The sequence below is a fragment of the Agelaius phoeniceus genome, chromosome Z, assembly GCF_051311805.1.
Source record: "Agelaius phoeniceus isolate bAgePho1 chromosome Z, bAgePho1.hap1, whole genome shotgun sequence".
NCBI classification, from domain to species: Eukaryota; Metazoa; Chordata; class Aves; order Passeriformes; family Icteridae; genus Agelaius; species Agelaius phoeniceus.
This window is the reverse complement of record NC_135303.1, coordinates 47,870,209-47,895,809: the sequence shown is the minus strand read 5'-3', so window position 1 is coordinate 47,895,809 and position 25,601 is coordinate 47,870,209. Positions and strand designations below refer to the sequence as shown.

Below are 25,601 nucleotides of genomic sequence, written 5' to 3'. Positions count from 1 at the left end.
AGGTGCAAAAGTGATAAACCAGACCCATCTCCATCTCAGCTACTTTCAAGACTAGTGCCAAATTAAAATGACAGTCCTACAAGTTCCTCAGCTGCTTTCTCTAGCCAAAAGCCCTGTCCTAGTGAGACAAATCTGACTATGACGGTCTCATGCTGGAAACAGTACAAAGATGCAAGGTCAACTTTTGAAAAACTACCACTAAAATTGACTTTCAAGAAAAGTACAAGGGTTATCAAAGCCCTTTGTATCTGACAAGCCTAAGAGCAATACTCAGGACAGAGAACAGAATTCTATTGAAGGGATTTTACAGAGGACATTTAGCTGCACTCAACTCCATTCAGCAGTACAGAACTCAGAGTTTAGCTGGCCACATTCCTGAATAAATCTTCATCCTATTTCAGAAAGCATGAAACAAAATACTTGGAAATACTCCTAACTCCAACAAGCAGCTGTTGCTAGAAACCCTTTAATATAAGTATAATGATTTTCAAGGTCATTTTGGCATGCAGTTAAATTTGTTCAAATACATAGTTATTTGCAGGAAGCCCAGTAGATTTTTCATTCATCTATTTAACGCCCATTAACATGTAAACACTATGCTAGAATAAGATTGTACAGAGGACAGCTGTCAAGCTGTCAGCTTGAAGAATTTCTGTCCTCCTACCTCTGGATTCAGACTACAGATGGCTCCTTTTTTTCTGCTCTCTTTCCAGAAGTCAGCATTTAAACAACTTCAATCCCACTGACCTGGATTTAGTTTCCCACTAACCAAATAAAAACACAACCTGCTACTGACGACAAGCAAAACTGTAACCAGCCTGCAGCGAACAACATATACTGTGCTGCTATTCTCACTGAATACTCAAATCTACCAGATAATTCCAGTGACAAGGATCTCAACACTGAAGCGACTTTATCCGGAACTAACAAAACTTTTCAAGGCACACAGACAGACCAAAGATTTATCATCAGAAAGATACAGGTATTTAATTAAAGCAAGCAAGCAAGCAAGCAACTATAGCCTTAACAGAGTCAACTTCTTGCATCTTTTCCTCCTATATATACAAAATTCCCCATAGGGAGAGGGAATGTTTCTGCAATGACAGAACAGGCTAACCTGTCTTTAAGTAGGATAGTCAAAGCAGAATTATGAACAGCAGAACTTGTGGAATGTGGATTCAAACACTTTATATTCAAAAGCCCTAAAAGGGCAGTCCACAAAGTGTTTGGAGAACTTGCTATAAGCACGCTGGCTTTTTGTGGATAAGTCTGGGAAAAATAAAATAGCATATTTAAAAAAAAAAAAAACGTGAGAACATAACTCAGGAACAAGGCCTGTTTGAGGACAATAGCCAATTTGATTTCTTGTATTCTAACCTACCACTGAAAACCAGAAATTATCAGTGGAAGCAGAAAGAAATTTGAAAATGCTCAGGTTCACATTGAGAGGTATCGCTGAGCATCTGATGCATTTCCCCCCCGACATTATCCTGACAGCGTGGCAATCTCTAGCAGGTAAGGTCACATCAGGGCCAGATCTGATCAAAGACCCATCTGCAGGAGTGCTTGCTATCAAGGCGTAAGTTTTTCTGAAATGCTCAAACCTCTGCTTTACACATGTTCTGCTCTTGAGGCCTCTAATGGAAAATCACTGAACTGGCAAGTAATCACATTGAAGAGCAGTGAGCTGTTTGGTCCAGGTGTATGGGCAGGCAGCAATCAACCAGTAACTTGCCACAGGCATAAGACAGATTAATGCAAAGATCACCCTGATACAAACATTTGCTTCCATTGAATTAATTCCCAGATAAACAGGTCAAAATACTCAGCCAATTGCTTAGTTATCCAAGCCTCACCATTACTGCTTCTTTTCAAATCCATTTTGGAAAGACAATATGAAAATATTTTAGGACTTGTGATGCAGAATTCTTGTTTTATTACTACAAAGCCTATTCATTAGAGAAGCTAAGTTTTACCTCTGTTCAAAATTTTACCCTCAGGTCACCAGAAATCAAACTGCTTTTCCCTCTGCTTCCAGATCCAGCTGGATGCCTCCAACTGCTGGGATACAAGGGAGCACCAATTATATTCCAGTGGCAGGGAGAGCTGTTTTGCTTTGAGACTGCAGCAACTGCCACCCAATGGTAATTATTCTAGATTTTGCTACAGGAAAAGCTGAATATGAGAAGATCTTCCTTCCCTCATCTTTTCTTCCAAACAGAAGCCAAATGACTCAGAAGTGAGCCACTTTCCAGGAACGAACAGACGTTTGTTCCCCTGTTCCTTGTGAAGGCTTGGCATAACCACATGATGTGAAAACCAACATCTTCACATTGCCTGCATCACGCCGGAAATACTACTAAAGTCCAAGTATGACTCATTACCCCAGGAAAAAGCATTCAAAGCAACATTACATTCCAGCAATCCTGATAAAGAAAAGTTGTTAGGCCAGTCAGAGTAGGGGCAGGCAGGGAGAAGACCGTTTATGATAAGTATCAATAAATCAGCAAAAAACCCCCATTAATATTTTCCACAGAAGGTATGTACTGAATTAAAACAAGTAACCACTACCCTGCCCAAGAAGACAGGAAGTACACATTTGTCTTTGTAGGTGGGAAGGGTGAGGAAGAGGAGGGGTGGGTGTTGGTGGAGTCAAAGGATGCTGATTAAAAAAACAAAACACATGGGAAGAACACCGAAATCCTGGTGGCCTGGAAGGACAGCCTACTGTTTCTAAAGGACATGAAAATTATCTTTGGAGATGTATTTCTCTTTCGGCAGAGGCAAAGAAATAAAAAAATTAACTTTCTCCCATTCCCTGAAGGCAGAAATTTATTCTATAAAGCCTTCCACCTCAACACCATATTTTCTGATAAATAAGCAGTGTTTAACTGTCAGTTTTAAATTCTTGATTTCTGCAGACTTTGCCTCTTTGGAGGTGCTTTGATGCTGCTGACCTACTTACTCCTTGCACATTTTTCAGTAAGACAGAAGAGGAGCAGGGATGCCCTTTTTATTTAGATAAGGGGACAAAGAATCCAAAAAACTCTGCAACTCTGTACATTTACTGCTGCTTAACCAAGAGCCAACTTCAGATGCTGCTACAGCCAGTTACCTCACATTTCTGGTTTGTTTGTAGGTTTTCTTGACCTGCCTGGAGTATTGATCTTTGGGATTCAAGAATCATTGTTTCATGGCCTAAACAGAGCAATCCAAGTGGCAACAGTGCAAACCAAAAAATTCAAGATCCCCTTTCCATACTCTGAAACTTCTAAGCTGTGTAAAAGACCATTCATTTCTTGAGGTAAGAGGGAACAGAAGCCCTCTGGGAAACAGAACGCTGTGCTGGAATTTCCACGTACGCCAGTTAGTACAAGAGTTCTCATCAGCCCAGGACACGAACTACAGTGTCCCAAAATATTTGTTTTAAGATTAGCACAAACAGAATAAATTCTCCTTGAAAGCGATCCTAACACCAACATCTAAATGAGTATTTTAAACAAGCTAAAGCTGTCCCATGTCAGGACAGAGAAGTTTATAGTGAATATGACTGTTTCCTGAAATTAGATCAGTCCTGCTCTGCTCATGACTGCTACTGATGCCCCCCTATGCCCTTGCCAGTGCTCTTCACAAACAAAAAATCTCACCTTCACAGGAATTACCTTGAGAGAGGGCAGGAGTGGAAGAAGAAACCATTCATAATTTAAATGCTCTTCAAGACTCACACAGAAGGAAGATATTTTCTTGCATCATGTCTGCCTGTGAGAGTCTCTGTTTGCTGAAAGCTTAGTCAAAAGAATCAAATTATCAAATGAGATCAAAATTATTTTTAATGAGTATAAATATATATATTTATATATTCAGGATGATGTTGCAAGGAATAACCAGATGGGAGCAAAAGGGAGTTTATATGACCAAGACAAAATAGAGAACTGTTTCCTGAGAGCTGCAGGTTTAATCCTATGAGATTATGCAGAAAGGAGTTCTCTTTTCTCCATGTTACTGGCTTTGAGCACAGCCTCCTAGGGATGTGGGAGAGGGCAGAGAAGGATAAGTAGATAGAGGCCTCCCTCCAGACTTCTTCCCTTTGATACAAGTAGTGGGAAGAAGTTCCCTACAGGTACAACTTACATGGTACAGTAAGGCAGTAGATTTTTGTAGCCAGAAGAAATGCCATATCTGATTTAACAAACTCAGATGAGATGTATTTTCAGCCAGATGAGACATGTTATCTTCTTTTAGGTGCCTGCTAGCATTTGCCATAGAAGCAAGGAGAAGAACTGCTTCTTAATAATTCCTACAACAGATTTATTCCATAGACCTGGTGGCCACATCATCAAGAGGAACACAGAAATGTGAATCGTGCATTGTTTTCATCCAGCCTGTGAATGACTGCATCACCATGATTAAAAAAAAAATCAACCAACCAACCAAAAAAAACCCCAAAACCCACAACTGCCAGCTGAAAACATAGCCTGAAACTTTCCTGGTGACTAATGTCCATTATTTTATCTTTATTAGTAATTTTTAAAAAGAAAAATGCTAAGAAAACAAAGAGAAGTCAAAGCTTTGGAAGCAATATCTGATGCATTTGTAAGAGCTCTTTCCCCAACCAGCATTCCAGGAAGAGCAGGCACTATCAGTACTGTTTCCTCCTTTGGCAGGACTTAAAAGCCACACAGCATCTGCACGCTAAACCATCTGGTTTTTCTCCTGTTCACTGCAAGGAACAGCCACAGTGATTATTTGCCACAGTGACCATTTGCAATTTTCCAAATGGCAAATTGCAAGCAGCAGAGATCAGCCACTGTGGTTATTTGCAATTTTCCCCACTTTTACACGCTTTCCCCAAGGGAAGTATTGTCCTAGTTGGAATCTTTCTGTTCTGCCATTCAAACTGAGTTACAGGGATAATCTAGCAACTGTATTCAGCACCTAATGAAGATGAATCACCACCTCTTGGACATACAAGCTTCCAAATATAACTCCGACTGTGTAACTCCAATGTAAATTTAAAATCTAGCACAGTTCTGCACATGCATGCGATAAGGATCATTAATGTAGACATAAAAAATGGTTTGCATTTGCTGTTCAGCCCTGGAGAAAAAATGGTTTACTTTAAAATTCTACCTTCCCATGATTAGATGAAGAAAGCTGCTCGGTTGTCATTACATGCAACCATTGATTTTACTTATCACAATCCAATGCCTTGCATGCATTAAATGACAGCTGACAGCACAGAAAAAGTGACAGGGATATGAACACTGAAATTACTGGGAAAATTCATCCTCTTTGGCCTATGATCTCTTTACTCATTATGTCAAGTAGGTCAGCAAGGGATTGATGGAAGGAGAAACTTGTGTCAAGCATTTGGAAGTTTCAAATACTCTGTGCTGAGCTGTGCAGCTGCTAATATTCAGCACCTTGCCTGTATTTCCAGATGTATCTGTAATTATTATACTACTCAGGTAAACCCTGATTGGATGTCCACTCCTAGTTAGAAGCCCACCTGCAGAGTAATCTGTCATTTACACAGTGTTGGGTTTTCCCCTTGGACAAGACTTATACAACAGTACAGAACATGCAGCAGTGTTTGCACGTATACAGTCTATCACATCATCACTCAAGAGTATTTGTGCTTACACTGATACATAACAGCAAATAAATCTGGTTAGCATTCAGCACAGAATCGTTAAGAACAGGTGCTTTAAGAAAGCAAATGACACTCATGTGCAAACATCATAAATCAGTACTTTTTTCACTTCTTGCAATGGAAGTATCACAAATCTGGAAGAGCAATATTTAATATTTTCCAATTAGGTCAAGTGAGAAAAAGTCAGGTTATAAAAATTCATTGCAATCCTGATCCTGATGCAACTGAGTCAACACTTTCTGGTAAATTTTCCAGAATTTACACTCTTACTTTTCAATATGCATCTCTAAACCACTCAACAGTGAACATGGAAACATTTACCATGCACAAAACCACACCCATGGAGACAACTGTGGAAGGCTTTATTTTTTGCTGGTTTTTTTTTTGTTATTTGTTTTAAGAGACGGATACAAAAAGATCTTTTAAGAATAGTTAAGAGCGGCTGTCTTTTGTTATGCTCTATTATTTTACCATGATGCCAGGATCTCAGTGATGGTGTATGTCACAGCCAAAGGAAAGAGCTATAGTATGTCCTACTCTACAAAAATATAAGGCAAAATCAAGAGTATATATGAAAGACATGACCTTTTTTTAAACTTCATCTCACTCTTCCCTTTCTATTTCAACTGAGGCAGCAGCACAGACACCTTCACAGCAATCTCAGGCTGCATTAGAGCCATAACTGCTGCTGCAGGACTTGCTTAGAAAAAGCTCATGCTTTTCTGTCTTGCAGCCCATCCCAGACAAGTGCAACTGTTGTTCAACTGTACAAAGGACAAGAATCAGAACAGCAGAAAACCCACTACTTCATCAGTGAATTTTCAAATTATCCACAGAAAATGAATGCAGAAAGCAAGCTGAGTTCCTTCGGGCAAACCTAATTTCCCCCAGGTTTACCTGTGTTGCTCTTAATTGTTAGTGTAACCTGCTATAGCATCAGTTTTGCATGCTTACATCCTGCTTCATAAAACCAAGATGTATGTGGACTCTCCCAAGACACCTACACATGAAACTGAACAATGAATAGCCTTGCTCAAGCCCAGATGAAGACTGAATATTTCCATCTTCTATTTGTACATTGGTATTATTCGACAAATTTAATCACAGTAGCACAACACAGTCCATCACAAGCAGAAACACACTGAAGGTGTCCTAGGTCTTTACCTGAGTAGGGATAACAAAGATTAATGGACATATTAGCACACCAACACATACCAAAACCAGATGAAGCTTACCTGACCTCAGCCAGAAGGAACAGGCTGCTCCTGCAGACAACTGCCTCTAATAATTTTAGCAGCCAGAATGATAATGAACAGCTGGATTTGCATAGATTTTTGAGCTCCTCCAAAGGAGCATTTTCAACCAGAGTTCTTCATAGCCAGAAATCAGAGAAAGAGAGAAGCTGTACGTTTTTGCGACCCAACATAAAATGCAAAGAGCACAAAAACTATGTTTCTCACCACTTCTCACTGAAGTTTTAAGTTTGTTTTATGACACTGCTGTGAAGCCACATTAAACTGTTGGTAAACTGATGTGGCAAGATGTACAGTCTCTGTGGCAAAAGCAGACAGAAAACTAACCGGCTGAATCTTCAAGCGTCATTTACTTCTAAGGATATGAAAGCACTCCTCTGTTTTGCGCCTACTAACTGAAAAAAGCATACTAGCTACTACATTACAGCTGATGTCAGAAACAGACCTAATTTACTGAAGGTTTCACTCAAATTTTTGCCACTTGGGATTTCCAGAGTCTGGAAGCAAAAACAGCAGGCAAAAATTTTATTCATTTACTAGCAAGCTAAGCACAATAAAGATGACAACATATCAGGGCTGAAAGGGTATCTTGTTCCTTCAAAGAACTATTCTGTTTACCTCATGCTTAACTAATACTTCCTGTACCAGCTTTTTTGAGCCTACTTAACTCTTCTGTACAGCACAGATAAAAAACCCAAAGTGATTTGAGTAAGTGAGAGTATAATATGAAAGAGGATGATTGGGAAAGTTCTTCTGAGAAAAAAATCTCACTAGTTTGTGGGGGGGGGGGGGGAAGGACCCCCAAGCAGGACCTTTGAGTTGAGCACAGCTAGCTAGGGAAAGGGTAGAAATTCCTTCTGGCTTGATAGCATGCATAAAGTCCAGTAGTTGCCTTTAAAAAACAATAAAGCAGGGTTAGGCTAGAAATATCTATTCCCAGGTTCGTCATCCTGACACTAGCTTGTTTATTAACATGCTGCTCTTAAACATTTTCACATTTCCTTTGGCTAAAAGCCTCTTTGCAAAAGAATGAAAGAGAAAAGGAAAACAAAGCATAATTGAAGATACATACAAGAGTGACAAGGGATTTTTATATCACTTTTTGTCCCAAGTGCATGTCTCATTTTTTCTTTTAATATCACTATTACATCTCCATATAACAAAGCCCTGTAAAACTCATCAGCAACAGTCTACATCTCCCATACACTGCTGATTATTCAGGTAACAAATTCTCCACATTCTGCTTTTGAGCCATGTTGCAAGAAGCAATAGAGCTGGCACCAGCTTGAGAAGATTGAGAGATGATATGCTGGCAAGATGTACCTCTGATGTCCCCCTATCTAATAAAATAACACTCCTCCCAGTCAGACCAAAAATGAGTTTACAGTGCTCCTTTGCTGTGGGCACAATGGCATCAGTCACCCAATCTTCCATCATAATCTCCACCTGGAAAGCAAGCACAATTCCTGCCAACAGAGTCCAGAAGTGCACGTACAGGCTGAGTGCAGTCTGGAAACCCATCTGTTCAGCCTCTGCTCCATCCCCCCCACAAACTGATAGTGAACAGCTGTCAGGAGTCAGACTTCCTTGCTTCAACAGCATGCTTTCAGCATGGAGTCTGCCCTTCTAGGGTTACCTCCACAAAACCAGAGTATTTGTGCATGAGCCCCTGCTCAAGCTACATCTCAGCAGACTGTGTCCTTGTGCCTCACAGTCACCTGTCTGGTCTTCCCAGAGATAAAGTTTAAAAGGATCAGTATTGGGAACATACTGTCATGGTATGAAGCTGGAAATCAACTGAGACTAAACAAACACGGGTTCCAGCAATCAAGTCTGGCATATGCTGACTCTCACAGCCACTTCTCACTTTCACAAATCAGTTGCAGGATCATAAAATAAGCTAGGTTAAACAAAATCTCAGGAAGTGGAAGCAATCTTGTTCAATGTACAACTCAAAGCAGGTTTTAGCTACAGAGTCAGACAAGGTTACTCACATTCTGGTTTCTCAGTCCAGTCTTGAAAAATTCTGAAGACAGAGACTACAAAATCTCACTAGGCAACCTTCTCCACAATCTGACTGTCCTCATAGTGAGATTTTTTTTCCCCCCTCTGTATTCAATGAACCTGTTATTTCAGTTTGTGTTCACTGTCTCTAAGCCTTTCCAGGCATGGAAAGAACAGATGGAACACTGATTAAATCGGAAGGAATCACAGTCTACAGAGGTCTGATTACAAGGGAAAATGCAGAACAATTTCATTTTTTATTTACTTTATCCAATTTAAGGGTTTATACAACTCACACCAATCTCTACAGGGCAGGCAGAGGATCCCTTCATGTCCATATACTTTCTCATTCAGGCATGTTCTACCTAAGAGAATCCTTTGTACCAAGATGAAATAGATGACCAGAGAAGTGAGACACCTTCAAATTAAACATACGTGGTACTAGAGGGTAAGAGTTGGGGAGAGGAGAGTAGAGGGGAGATGGGAGGGAGATGTAAAGGATTTGAACAGGTCAGCAGGACACAAAATGAAAAAACACTAGCTCTTTCACCTTTGTAACCAAAAGAATACCAATATTCCAATTGACTGAATTGTTTTCACTTTAGGGTCACAGTTCTCTTTTTCATATTTCCAAGACTCAGCTGCTGGAGTCCTACAATTAAAGATCCTCTTCGACCACAGAGACCTCAGTGCTACTCAAACTGCGGCCAGAAGCATTGCTGTCTTGAAAGGACAGGCAATTCACATCCTATATTAAAAGTATCATTGTTCTTAAGAAGAACAGTCCAAAATCGTGAAACTTATCTGGGAATGAGAAGGATGGAGTAGAAGGAAGCCCTGTGGTAACTGGCAGGTGAAAACAGACACAGAAGCAAAGCAGCATATTAAGAAACACAAATCTAACTCCCTATGCCACAGGCAACACTGCATGCAAAGCACAGGTAGGCACGAAGGAAAAAGCACCTGCATACATTACACACGTTGCTTATATTAGGAAAGCAGATAGGTTTTGTCAAACTAACCATCTTTATCGAAAGTGTCTAAAAATGACTGCTTTTTTGCCAACACCAGTCTTCCAGATTGCAGGCAAAGGTTAAATAGCATCTTGACCTCATTGGTTTCTTTTTCCCAAACATCCATTCCTTCACTTTGCTTTTTATGCAAGTAGACGTTCATCAGACAGTGAGCAAGGAAATTGAATGAATGAAGTTACAGTCCTTCAACAAGCATCCTCAGATAGTTTACTATAATTCTGATGTACATTTCCAAAGTTCTGGACATCTTGTTTCCATTATTTTGGGCATAAACTTTTGTCTTAATGAGAACAAGAGTCAAGAAACTGTGAAAAACTCAATTTTTATTCAGGCTTGTGATTCAGGTTTCACATTTATTCCATTTCCAAACTATATCAAATCAAAAGCACAAGGTGAAGGTGTAGAAACACAAACAAAACCAACATTAAATTAAACTTGTAGTATTAAACATTAGAGAGACCGCCTTAAATCTTTCTAGGGAGGAAACATCTTTAAACATAAAGAAATTGTAATAATTTTATGCACAGCTGGTTTCCAGCCCAGTGATGCACCCAGCTGCAGCAACCACTGCACATCACAGTCTCTCATTGCATGAGAAACTAGGTTCTCCCCTTTCTGGCTTTATCTTCTCACAGTCACTGATGGGGTACAAGTGCTCATGAAGACAGCAAGAGAAGTACTGATGATCCTGGCAACTGGACATGCTTCTAAACTGGTAGGGTTTCACAGCACGCTGCTTTGCTCAGAGAACGCAAGGACTTGTGTTGAAGCAGGTCCAGCACTATTTCAAACATCACTCAATTCATGCACTTTAGACCTAATGCCAAGGAAGACGTTCTCTTCTGTAATTGTTCTTAGACAATTTCTTTCCCTTAAATCATTGCCCAATGGAATGTCTGTCCAAATTCCAAATTAAGTAAGAAACAATTTGAAATAGATGCTGAAGCCCAGGAGGTTTCTAATTAAAATTGCATCTAGCATACTTTAAAGAAGAAGCACAGCTGTTCAGAGCATATGTCCTCACTTCTCACAAGCTGCAGGGAGTTTTGCACTACAGGATGGCAGCAGGTGACAGTAACACTAGCACTATGCTCCAAATGATGGGAATGCTCAGAACACATCGGACATCCCTCCTTTGTCACTTCTAGGAAGAGCTCCCCAAGATTTCCAGTGCTGCTCCAAAGGAAACTCCCAACACCAAATAAAACTATCTTCTTATCAATCACAAACTTACTTTGGTGTGCTGCTGATCTTCAAATCCTACCCAGTGGCTCTCCACATTGCAAATGTTGAGATGAGAGCACATGCGCATTAAATTTCAAGAGTGAAGTGTTACCTTGCACTTTTCTAGACTTTTAAAGGTAAAAATAAAAATCTTAATTTTTTTACTAGAATGACCATCATGTGGTCTATTCACATCATCTGGAAACCGGATGATAATAGTGCTAATGAAGAATTCACAATGGATTGATTCTCATTTGGGGCTCATTTCCAGTCATGGCTAGCCTATTGTTAGACCCTCAAAGAGAATTAGACTTGAAACACATAAATGTAGGAACACAAGAAGGAGCTTAAAGCTTTTTGAAAATGATGCCAGCTGTTGAGCTTAGTGGACAAATACACTGCTTATCCTGTGTTCATTACAGCTGTCTGCCATGCTCACGTACAGACAGACAGCAAATCTTACACAGAGCCACTACAGTGCTTAGAGATCTGGTTAGCTTGCTAGGCTTAGTGATTTTCAATAAGCCAAAAATATTCTTCCTAAACTTCCCATCTGTACGTGCTAATCCAGGCATCATAATCAAAGCCTTTATCAAAGTAGTTATCATTGCTTTTCTTATATTATTTGCAGTTGCAAACCCAGTGCCAACAAGCAACATGCCAGAGGCCACCTGGTAAAGAATTTTACAAGATCTGACTCACCACCAATGTGCTCTAGTGACTATTCAGATGAAGTTACATGTCTGAACAAAAAGACAGCCTTTCTAGTTACAAGGGAAACTGACACCCAAGACCTTTTGAAGTAGGTCCAGGTTCATGGGAATGCTGTTTTCTCCATATTCCCAGCATTTCTGTGATAGCTTGCATGAAGACTGAGCTACTTCTCCCAGCATGTCCATGGGAAGCTCCCAGTTAAGGCAGGTGCACTGTTTTTGCTAGGCCGCCTGTCATGCATTAGAGATTCCATTGTGATGCAGCTATGGACTCTTACCTCAGTCCCTAGAAAGAAGTAGTGAAGTGCAAGAAGGCATTTACTCTTCTAGCACTGTCTGCACCTATAGAGGAGTCTCAGCTTTCTGCATCCTCAGAGAAAGAAGCCCAGCACAAAATCTCTAAGTATGAGCTAGTTAGACTTGTTCACTGCTGTTCTATGGTATGGCCAGGATGATGCATATGGAGACAGGATGATAAATACAAAGAAAAAGAAGAAAAGAAGAGGATGCTAATATTGTGAGCCTATGAACAAATATGTGATTTTTCTTTTGGAATTCTCTCTAATAACCCCTCGTTTAATTTTAAAAGAGCTCCTGTTGACAAAATGCTCACATGCATTAAAGCCCCTCTAGATGAGAATCCTGCCCTTCCTCATCACTCGCTTCCCTTAGTTTGTGCTCACTTTTGCTAATATGTAATTGCTCAGGTTGATGAAAGCATTGAACAACACAGGCAAGAAAACAAGTATCTCTGTACCATGATTCTAATGCTCTAGAGAATCCCTAGGAAAAGCTCTAGGGATTCTCCAGGTCTTCAGTCCAGTACACAGATCCTTCTGCTACATCACTCACCTAACCCTGGAGCAAGCATACAAGCTTATGTTTTCAGTTTGAAACTTGCATTCAGATTTCCATTTATGGCCAGAAGCCTTTTCATGACTTAGATTTTCCAATGTTCAAGGAGTAGTGGCAGCATGCTTTTGTGTCAATTTCAGACTTACCAAATGCACAGTGAGCACTTTCCCTAATCTCATGGGTTGGCACATCCCACCTACAAGATCTAACATGTCCAGTCCCCAGGACAATTGTGTGACTAGACTCTTGTGAGAAATACATCAATAACAAATTGAATTCTTTCCTCCTGTAACACCTACTTTGACTGTCCAAAAGGAGATCTTTTATGCCCTGAGGAACCTCTCAAGTTACCCAGATCAGAACAGAGGCACAGTGTATGTTTTATCCATAGTGCTATGGCAGCCTTTTTAAGTCTGCACATAACATAGCATTTGCTCCATGAGGAATACCACATGGTATGTTACATCTCAAGGAAATCAACTGTTTGCAGTAATGCTACCCATTTAAATCTTCTGAATTCTGAGACACAAGAAGAGTGTTTTCTCCCTGGCTACCACATTGAGGCAGATGCATGAACTAGAGGCCAGAACTTCATAAAGAGGCTGATGTCTCTGGCACAGTCCTAGGTCATATCTATAAAAGCAAAGGAAAAACGTGATGTACATCAAGACTACCAGGGCATAGACCTGAGGCATTCCTAGATCTCTAAGTAATCAGGGCACTGATGCACCACATGCTTATCTCGCCTTTCCAATCACTGCTCTAATTCAAGGGCTTAATTTCTCCTTCCCTGACCATTCTACAGAACAGAAGATACAATTCCTGATCCAGAAAAAAGAGAACTGATTTTGCCAACACACTTTTCTCAGGGTAGGCCTCATATCCCAATAATGCTTTCTACTTCCTCTCTCACCAAACACCCCTGCCCCTTACCCAGCCATTTTTCATTATGTTTCAAATTATTTTGAGACTTTAAATGACCTTAATTTTATGGTGGTTTGAGTAAGCTGAATTATATATTATAGTATGTATCATGCTAGGTGCTTCATACTCAGGAGATCATAAGTTGTGCTGATGAGGGTAACTTTAGAAGTTACACAGGGCATAAAATATCTCCTTTTGGAAGCAAGATGCTCTCTTCAAATCCAAGCACCAATTAGGACAACAGATGCAGTTTATTATATTATCTCAATCTCTAAAGGCAGTATTCCTTATCATACCTTAAAATGACACAATGTTTGTGCAACAATTTGCCTATCAGCATATCTCCATTTGAATGATGATCCAAAATTGGATCCTTCTCCAAAGGCAAGTTTTAGATGCACTCCATGATGCAGCACACAGAAGGCTGTGGTATAGGCAGCCTTGATCTGGCATTTGATGGCAAATGTTTCATGCAATCTGAGGACTAGTGTTAATTCTTTCTGAAAGGCAGAGATGCCTGGAAGAGTTATGTCAACATGCACAGCTGTCAGGAGAAAGAGGAAAGGCATGGCTGTAAGGCTGTAGCTGGAACAGGGCCTTCTGACTTTTAGGGGATTTTAAGGTGAAAAAAATGCACACATTTTCCCCAACCATTGCCATAGTCATATCCATGAACTAAGGAAACCTCTCTCCTCTCAGGTAAGGGATTACCACAGAAAACAAACAGACCCTTCTTCAGGATTTGACATTCAGTGCAGGCTGATGAGAGTAAATACTCAAGTGGAAATAACTTCTCGTCTCCTAGCATTCCCTGAGAGAAATGGATGACAGAGAAGCCTGGATATTATGATCACCAGCACTCTGACCTGACAGTATCTCAGCCATTCACTTTTTGAATGTTCAAATGCAGCATCTCCAGCCACTGCTTCTCTGCAGAGCTCTCTCTCAAGCATGAAGAACATACTACACCTGATCCAAGCAGTGATGCTTGGCTACAGCCTAGGTAAAGCAGCACAGGCTTGTTTCTGTGACAGACCACATGCCGCTGCAGCAGCTACAAACTGATGCCAGGGGAGAAGTAAGGTCCACCTACTACTCAGGATCCTTAGAAATCAGCTATCTCTATCTGCTATCACTGCATGCTTGATAGCAGCCAGTCCACAATCTTCAGCCAATTCCATGCATAGTACAGGATACTTCACATCATATACCACAGAGAACTTCCAATATACTCATGTAGTTACTCTGGGACATGAAATCTCCAGAGAGGTTGTGGTCAAGGCAAAGATGCAACAACTGTTGCTGTGGCTTTGCATGCACACCCAGCCAAGCTGAGATTCCCACCACACGGCACTTCAGGAACTGGATTGCCAGGGATTCTCTCTGAACCTCTGGCATGGATTTCCTGAAGACAAAGACAGACACTTAGGAATGGCAATACCACAGCAGATGTGTTCAGCTGACAAAAGATGATAGCTTCTTATCAACATGCATTTATCATGTTGTCAACACATTCTACTTTGGCCTCAGGTCAAATCTTTTCTTGAGAAGTCCTTCTAAACCTTGTCATAAAGGTTGCCCTTTTTTCCAGTCATCACAACCACAAATCTGCAGATTTTTGGGGAGCACTATCAGCAGAAGAAACTTCAAGCCTGACAGAACCCAATTCTAACCACAGACAGCATGGGAACAGATAAAATTATTTATTTCAATAATTAATTGAAGTAAATCAACTCAGGGACTGCCTATTCTTTTAAATTAAACATCAGCTCAGAACAAACTGCCTGACAACTGCAAGACCACAGAACTTTTAGGAAGAAAGGATAAACTCTGAATGAAAATACTACTTACTTCAGACATCATACATTTCTATTCAGATATAAGCTTACTTTCTCATCTTGAAATCACAAGGTCTTATTTCATATGGACACCTGCTTTTGCCTAATCCTCTACTAACTCAAGGAACACATAGCATGCACAAAAGTTTTAGAGTCATATTTCAACGACCCTTACACTGGGTCCCCAGAGTTCAAGAGTTAAGGTACACCAGTAAACATGGAATAACTAATAAAAAGCTGTTTTATTTTCTATCTCTCCTACAGTGCATTCCACTGGATTATGCAAATTTGTGCTCTCTAGGATTAAGCCACTTTAAATGCAATCAGAAGGATTTAATCAGATTAGTCAGGCTAAACGGATAGGCATCTGATGGCATTTGTTAGTTTTGTTATCTGATGTTCTTCTATTCACCAGATAACAAAACTAACAAACGTAACAAAGCTGTAAATATTTTGAGGCAAGTCAAACTTCAGTCAAAAGGCCTTCTTCAGTAGCAGCAGGTACATAATAGAACTCACTCAGTAAGTATAAACAGAACATTTAAAAATTCTCCAACAAGATGCCTTTGGATTTTCATTTTTTAAGTAAAGTGCAAAGGCAATACCTGAGCAATTACAAAATCCCCACACATAAAACTATGTGCTTGAATACAGTCAACATAGCCTGATGCCATGGAGGTTTATGGGGAGACCTTCTCTATCCACATTAGGACAAGATGACTGGAAACTAAATACCCCGATCTCAAAACACAAAATATCTTCACAGGTATATCAATCATCTTCTACTTGCTCAGTCACATGAATATTCAGAACATTTGCTCTATCATTATAATCAATTAAACCCTATTTTCAAAAGTGCCTTTAAAATCTTGAAGACCTCCTCATGTTTCCTTTATAATGACATGGAGCAGATACAACAGCTTATCAGTTGCACCAAGTACCAATTAGGCAAAAGGATGTCTCGTAATTGCAATGGCTCATGAACCTACTGTCCCTTTCTGCAGATAAGCCATCCAGTATAGTCCAACTAAATATCTCATTTGTTATGACTAATCTGAAAAAGAAGAGAGAACAAACTCCAGTCCTAAATGCAGGAAGAAACAAGCCAATGCACTATAAGCTTAATAATTTAAATTAAAAGTGCTCACCACTGCTGTATAAAGAGCAAGAAATTATTTGGACTAATATGATTTTCTGAGAAATTCCTTGACTTAAAATTAATAGATTTACACTAATGAGAAGTAACAGCTCCCATCCCTTCTATAAGGTACTGAAAACTTCCAAAGAACTGTTTCCATGTCATTTCCTGTGTCTCTCTTCAGAAATGCTTTAAGAAAAGAAAAATAGGAACACTTGCATGAAAAAAGGATCTTTGCATCCAACAGCCTCATCTTCCCCCACTGATTAATCTTTCCTGAGGGCCCAAAACAGGAGCTGCCAATAGAAAAGGAAAGCATACAATCAACTTAACTGGGCACAAGACTGACTTATACCGCAAAATGAGAAAAAAAGGACCTGCTGTACAAATCCAAGAAATGTACATTTGATCTGCACAAAGATATGTATTGACTGGTCAAATCATCACAAATTAAAAACATATGGCCCAATACCTCAGAACATTTTACAGACTGCACAGCCAACAAGTAGGATATTGATTCTGATAAAGAAAATACACAGAAAATAGAGTTGCACAATGCTGGTACCAGAGACTTAAATAGTTCAAAGGCATACAAGATCACCACTAACCATTTTCCTACATAACAGAAAAGGAAGGACACTATCAAGAAGAGCAATTAAAGGCTCACAGGCATCCTATAGGGTCTCATTTTGACTGTTGATAAAAAAACATCAGAGAAGCAAGGAAGGAAAGAAGTTACAGAAAGATGTAGATCTGCAGCCCTCCTCCAACACCAAGAAGTCCAAATCTGATTGAGGAAAAAAGTCCATTAGCAAGCTGTTCAACTGTTTTTAAGTGGAATAACACAATGTCATGCTTTGGCCATCTCACCCACATACACATGACAGCCTTCACATTGCCGAGAAGAGGAATACACACTCCAACTTCCATTGCTCTTATTTTTTCGTCTTATCACCTGACAGTACAAAACTTCTATATTTAAAAGCGAGGTACAGAGCAGTATTTTTAGGTATAAAGGCATATGCAGGAAAATGCAGTGCTTCTATGGCATTTGCTGCTGCCTACCTAAGCATCTTCAGAAACATGGTTTTCCATGCCAAAGGACATTTCTGTTTCACAGCAGCTATAATATGCATGTGAACTGCCATGCAACTGGAGCTCACACATGCAACTGTCTTTTCTTACCAGCCATTATTCTCTGGGCTTCGTATGGCTCCATATAGCCGGTGTTCTCCCCTTTTCCCATTCTGTTCAATTCACTTTTGGCATCAAACGGATCTGAGTAGTCATCAGCTATCATTACCTGAAAGACAGGAAGGAGCCTGTTACTAAAGTCTCCAGTGAGATGTGCAAAGCAGAAGGCAATGACATCCTATCAGCAAATAAAAACACCTTCACTCGGCTGCATCCTATGCCATCTTCAAAGTACAGTCTTGGTTCAGAAAATAAATACGCAATTGCCACAGATTAGTTACTAAATGGTACTGAAATACAAATGTGCGCCTATTTATACCAGAAACCTCATGAAGGGAGACTCCATGTCAAAAGGATTTCTGACTAGCACAAGATTAGAAAGAGCCAACCAGTCAGCAACTTCAATCCAGTGCAAATCTTATCAGAGAAGTCTGCTAATATTCAGGAAAAAAAAAAATTCCTTCCCTTGCACATACTTCATCTCCTCTGCTTTTAAGGTTTATGAACTACAACTGAAAATAATCCTAGAAACTTTTAAAATAAATATTCTAAAGCTACTCTTTTCACTGCATTAATAAGAAGCCTTTTAATTTTAGGTCTTGAAAAAAACAAGACACAAAATAAACTTCTTGGCTAAAGTTACACCCCCAAAACCATCTGTGCCATTCTTTCGCTCGAAGGAACATTATTTTATTTATATTTTGTGAACTGAGACAAAAGATAGCAAAAAGAAATTATCTGTCAGAAGACATTTTCTTCTCCACTAGGAGACTAAAAAAATCTCAAGGTTTGATAATCTCACATTTGACCTTACATTACTCTGCTTTCCTGACAACTGCAAAATCATTGTATGCTGTGTAGGATCTATCTATGGGTTTTTTATCAGTCAATTGAAGTCACAGGAATCACTCCTCCCTATAATTGAAGTGGTAGAGCTAATCTTTGTTTCTGGGATGTGACAAGCGGACTGGGGAAAAGGCAGAAATCCTCCTATGAGAAATACTGCAGAGCACAGAGATAGAATCTACAGCAGGCAAAAGAGTCTGAAGCAAACAAAAGCAGGCAGAGGCAGGCTTCAACATCAGAATCCCTATGAAACCATAAGATTATTCAGATGGGAGAGAACCACAAGAGATCACCCTATCCAACTCATCACTCAAAGCAAGGCAAGCCTAAAGGGTTTTGCCCTGACTGCTTACTTTATTTGCAAGGGATTTTTCAACTGAGTTACTTCACATTTTTCAGACAAGCACTAGTAAGAGTTACAGCACAGTGCTATTCCAACAGTTTCAGTATTTTCAACAAAGAACCAGGAGTACACTGCCAGCTGAGAGACTGAGGCTGCATCTGCTTCTGTCTCCTGCTGCCAGCATATCCCACCAGTCAGAGAAGAAAAACAGGACACACAAGTATTCACAGATCAAACACCTGCACGAGTGCCATGGAATAAATGAGCACTCTATTAGGAAAGACAGATCTCCTTTAAGATTAGGAAACAAAACATCTAACACACTTCAGAGTCATTACTCAGGCCCCGTAACACTGGCACATAGCAATTTTATACTACTTATTTTGCTTATTTTACTACCAAGACTGACGTTTTAATTATGGGTTTTTTGTGTTTTTCTCCGCTCAGAGCTTAAAATGACTGGAAGCTTTTTTTTTGACCAGAAATCACCAGACTGACATGGATCATCAAAGAGGAAAACATAATTCTTTCTTTCACTTGGTGTCCAAAATTACTCCCTCATTATTTCTAAAAACAGTTAACACAAAGGGGAAAAGTCCCCTCCCCCCTGTCTGGCAACATATGCCCAAGGAGCAAATCAAGTGACAGCAGCTGCACACCCTTGAGACAAAGAGGACAACGTGTATCACGTAGTAAGTAATTTCTCCTAGTCACAAGGGCAGTTTTATTTCCAAAAGTGATGCAGCTGAAATGCCATCCATGTTGCCTTCTGCCCGAGCCTGTCAAGAGCTGCTAGGTGGTTGCATGTGCTCTGTGCTGCTCTCCTTTGCAAATGTTGACACATAGTACTTGCCAATCCTTTGCGCAACTGTACTAGAACACAAAACAGAAAGCAGACTTAGCACAGCTATTTGACATTTCTTCTTCTTCATTTGCCCAAAGTATACTAGGAGGAAAATTATACATAAAAGATGCTGTCAAACAAGACCCCCCCCCACCTCCCCCCCCCAAAAAAAAGCCACCCAAAAACTTCCAACCTAAACAACACCCTTTTACAGCAAATACCAAACCCACTTTTCAGCACTCAGGCAGAAAGAGCAACCTGCTTTACCATTCCTGGAACTGTATATCTTATTACAAGTGGATTTACAATGCTGAGCTGTCAGAGGACTCCCCAGCTGACTGTTACTGTTACCATATATACTAAAATTCAGTAATTCTCAGCCTAGATGTAGCAGCTGGCCAGTGCCAGAATTTGATTTCTTCTATACTTGCTAACAGCTATAAATTCTCCACTTCTAGGAAATCTCAAGTATTTCTACTTCTTTCAAAAAAATCCTCAAATGAGTATGACTGCCAGTTTTATTATAACATACTTACTGTAAATGTCTGAACTGCTTTTGACAACCCTATTTCAGAGGATTATTTTTCCTGTTTTCAGAGATCTCAAGCAGAAAAAGAGTTCCTACTCTGCAAGTCTTTTTGCCATCTCCACATAAGCTACTTTTAGCTTAATGAGCTCACCTTCCAAGCCTCCATGCTTGGTAGACAAAGTATAGACAAAAACTTTTGATGAAATAGAAGGTTCTGAGTACATGAATTTTCTAGTTAAACAAAACACTTGCTTCATGACAGATGGTATTAATACACTCTTCTCATACCGCTTTCATGCTATCCTGAGAAAGAAAAAGCGTTCCAATGTTAAACAAATATCACAGGTACATGCCTTGCATATGCAGTGGGGGCTCTGCAGATCATTATCTTGATCACCTCTGTGCCACATGGGGAAGATCCACTGTGAGAACACCATGCTGTCACCTCTTCCCCACAGGCATGTAGGAGCAGGTCTTGCGACAACCAATGTGCTCCTGTGTTCACCAGAGCTCATTAGCTTTCCAGAAAGAGGCATTTTGTTTGTTTATATTTCTCCCAACAACCTTTCAACCTCTGCCCAGCAAACTGGTCTCAGTCAGGCATTTGTTTTCTACAGTCCAGAGGCCAAGGCGAGCACAGGAGATCTCACTGCCTGCATGCAGTGCCCCTTCCACAGCTTTGATTTAGTGCACTTCGAAGGCAAATGGCGAAACTTGTTTGACTGGTCTCCAAACTGATCTTTCATGTTACTGACTGACAAACACTGGACAGGAGGTAGAAGATAATGGACAGCATCCACCAATGCATGTCTACCAATGCATCCCTCCTAGAAGTCTCAGCTAATTAGATTATCCAGGATCTAATGCTGTACTTGCCACATCTACCCTGGACATAATCAGAGGAATGGCAACATGTTGAAATTTTCTATGCACAGCTAAAGACAGCATTCATACGCAGAGGATGACCTTTGGAGCAGGACATATTTAATTTGGCTCCGTGCTCTGCCAAATCCAGCCACCTTCCTCACAGGTCCAGTCTGTCAAAATGAAAACACAGCTATCAGGAATCCCCAGAAGGCAGTCATCCAGATTCCAAATTAATGTCAAAATCAGTTGCATTTGTCAGGGTTATTGTCAAAGACCTATGGCTTATCTCTTGAGAGAATGCCAGATCTACATTCTGAGTGTGGACTAGGAGCTCCCACAACTACTGATTCCTGCTCTATTCAAGCCTGTTCTACGACATCCCATATGATACTATTTTCTATTTTTGTATATATGTAGATGTAGTACTTCGAGGCATCAGTAATATCAAGCAAAAGAAACTTTAACACATAAATAGAAGTACAGTTATTGAAAGAAGTCAATAACCATTTAAAGAACACTCACAGGGGCTCTTCCTTGCAGGTTGCTAGTTAGAAATCAGAAGATAGAGAAAAAGAGTACAGCTCAGTTACCAGACAAGTTGACAAATTAAAAACCATAACTCTAGCTAAAAAGTTCATCAGCAGATACAAGATCAAAAGCCCAATAATCACTCCACCTCCCAGAAAATTACATATAAGCTGAGATTGCGGTTGGTTTATCCTTCTATTGTATATTAACTAAGTTGCAAGCTTCACTGTTGATGCATAGTCTTTGTTCTTCTACAGTCTTAAAAAAAGTCTGACAAATATTATCATATTAAACACAAGTTTAAATGAGTATTTGCATACAAAAGCATAATCTGCATATGCAGCCACAGGAAGAAACCAAAGAACACACCTAAGTGCATAATTTCACAGGTGTCTCTATCTGACTAAACCCAACATTTTCAAGGGAATGAAAAAGAAGGAAACAAATGAGAACTCACCACTCTGAAAAAATAGAGGTAATCTCTTTTTTTAATTGAACAGAAATGCAGAAGATCAAGCTATTTTTAAAACACCAACATCACCACAGAACTGTTAGCTATTTCCCTAATTTAGTGGCTATTGTGATTAAGGACACACTGTTCTAGAAGAATCCAAGAGAAATTATAATAAACAACATGTAGCAAAAAATCTAAAATACTTTTCCTGTCCACCAGGCCTTTGGGGAATTTATTAGGGGACATTTACTTTAAAGATTTCTTTTATTAAATAATATATATTATTATATTATCAGTATTAAATAATAGAATGGTTTGGGTTGGAATGGACCTTAAAGATTCTCTAGTTCCAAACTGCTTGCCATGGGCAGGCACATACTTAAATAACTGTATAACAGCAGACCATATATTCCTCTTTCAACTTCTGTGAGTTGCAATTGAGCCCACCAATATCGCAGATAACAGCATGTGTCTATCAGCAAAGATACAGAAGACAAGGGCACTTAAAAACTGTGAATATATCTCTGAAACACCACAGTTAACACATTTAACACAATGTAATGAAAATTCTTAAACCTCTCTGAGAATTTGTATTCACAAAAGACTAGTCCCTAGCTACAGTAGAAGTCACTCTAAATTATCACAGAATGGCCTGGGTTGGATAGGACCTTAAAGATCATCTTGTTCCAACCCCTCTGCTATGGACAGGGATGCCTTTAGATAGACCAGGCTGCTCAGAGCCCCATCCAACCTGGCCTTGTACACTTCCAGGGATGGGGCATCCACACCTTCTCTGGGCAACCTGGGCCTCACCACCTTCACAGTAAAGAACTTCTTCCTAAACTGTAATGTAAATCTACTTTCATTTTGAAGCCATTCTCCCTTGCTCTGTCACTATATGCCCTTGTAAAAAAGTCCCTCTCCAGATTTCTTGTAGGCTCCCTGCAGATAGTGGAAGGCTCCATTTAGGTGACCCCAAAGCCTTCTCTTCTCCCAGCTGAACTACCCCAGTTCCCTCAGCCTTTCCTCATACGAGAGGTGCTCTATCCATCTAATCATCATGGTGGCCAACAGTGATTAACAATATTAAATGGGGACAGTTGTGTTGTTATTTTGTTTGGTTGGTGTTGTGTCGTACTGGTTGTGGATTTTTTGCAGGGGTATGTTTGGAGCTTTTTCACAACATGATATTTTTGACAAATTCCAGATTTTTCTCTTTGACCCCAAGGAACCTCCAGGTCTCACATCCCAAACATGCCCTAAGCAGATGTTTCCTAAATAACTATAGTTTCATGTAAAATTCAGGCAACTAGACATCTCTGGCTGTTGAAACCTGGACAAAGCTCAGCCTGCATACAGCAGGACTGTGAAGTTTGGTCTTGATTTATTTTCCATATTAATAAAGACTTCCACTTTTCTTCCATGAAGCACTGAATTCAAGAACCTGTTGGACAACCCTCCCTGTAGCCCAAGTACCACTTTTTATTAAAAATAAATTTCACAGCCTTGGAAAACATGCTAATAGAGTGATCTGTACATGGCCGGATTCGTGAAAGTATCAGGAAAAATAAATCAAGGGCATTTAATACCTTGCTACCAAGTCAGAAATTTAGGGTATGATTCTAGAGGACTACTCTACAGATAAAATGTATAAAGAGCCTTTCCTCCTAGTCCTAAATTTGGGTATTAAGAAAGACCAACATTAGCTCTGACCCCAGAAGGAATCACAGACCTCATTCATAGCGATGACTTCCAAAGAATGACAGATCTCATCTAAAATTGAAACACAAATTAGGGAATGTGGTGCCTAAATTTCTCAGAGAGTTGTGAACTGATAGTGAGGTGCTGGGGGAAAAACCCCTAGTTTTTAATAACAAGATTTCAAGAGCTATTCTTCCACATACAAGGTTTGGTGCTCAGTGAAGGTGAATTGTTGTTCAATTTTTATAAGTCCACACACTCACAGGGACAGAACTGAACTGCTAATAAGTTGATACAAATAACAGCTCTTGCCTTCTTGCCCTCCATTTCTCTCCTCTATTCCCAGGCAGTAACTGAAGTCCCCTGCTATCCCATATGTGTCACTGCTTCACAAAGGGCAATGCACACCACTCTTAACATGGCAGGCAATGCAGCACTTCCTGCTCAAAGTTTAAAAATGCATTTGTACCTTTCCCCTCAGAAAGAAACAAGTGCTTCCTTGACCCATCCATTAAAGTATTTTAAATCTGAAAATACAGCTTTGAGGATTTTTCAGTAGATCTAAGAGTTGTTGAAGGAAAGACAAGCAGAAAAATTAAGATATCTTGTTCTTTTTAGAAAACAAAGTTTTTTAAAAAAAGCTTAAAAAAATTGTACCCCTTTTATGTCATTAGGAGAATATATTTTGTAAAACAATTAAACAATTTTTCACACTTCCTGGACTATGCACAACTACTCCAAAACCACACCTTATGTCTGTTTCCTTGCAAATAGACTGTCTAACAGTAACATTTATAAAAACAACGGCCTACCCAGGAAGATCTGCACCACAGTCTTTTCCTATCTCTTGCTAGAATCCACCATTATGCTGTTTCAACTGCTTAGTCTCATATCACTTCACTTCCAAACCATGCCTACCATACTGTTAGTTAAGGATACAACCACAATGACACAGGACAGCAAAGGAGTAAAAAGTCAAACCATATTGTTTGCCACCAGGCAGTGGTTAGCACAAGCAAGGACATATACAAAGGTGTTTAGAGACACAAACATATCTCTTACACCATTGTCAGTGAGCCTGGAGAGCAAAGAATCTTATAAAACTAGACATTTCTTCAGTGATCCAAGCCAATAAAATGGTAAACTAGCCACAAGATCAGATAGCAAACGACAAGATTACATGCAAACCTAATGTTTAAAAAGAGAAACACAGCTTCATCTTTTTCTTTTCTAGATCCTTTCTCCTCATTAATCAGGCTAAAATACTTACTTGAATTCCCATACAATTTTTGCTGTTCCTAATTTCTCATTTAGAGTTAGAATACCCTTTGAATCATAGTAAATTGCATAACCTTATTTAGCCTATAGAAGGTTTTACTGCCACATACACATTACAACAGTCTAATGCTAACAGTTGGTGTGCAAGTTTACATAAAGTTGGATATGTAAAATAATGTAGTACTTGTAGTCTATCCTCATCTGGACAGTTCTGAAGGAAAGTCTACAGGTAACATGTGTGCTATCATGCAGTAGTAAGAAAGCTGCATTTATGGTGACCCCAGTGTTGTAGCAGAAGAGCAAGTCCATCCCCTTGTTCAAAGGCAGTATCTGAGGAACTTTCTTACAATGGAGTTGAGATGCTTACTGCAAAGACATACA

General features: G+C 39.7%; 1 protein-coding gene across 1 annotated transcript in view; it reads right to left on the bottom strand.

Annotated features, from left to right (window-relative positions):
• The window catches only part of SHB (SH2 domain containing adaptor protein B), a 61,516-nt gene that overhangs the window by 29,982 nt on the left and 5,933 nt on the right, over positions 1 to 25,601 (bottom strand). The window contains exon 2 of the mRNA XM_054651964.2: positions 17,822 to 17,939. Within this exon, the coding sequence (XP_054507939.1) occupies positions 17,822 to 17,939 (118 nt within the window). The remainder of the gene's footprint in view (positions 1 to 17,821; positions 17,940 to 25,601) is intronic.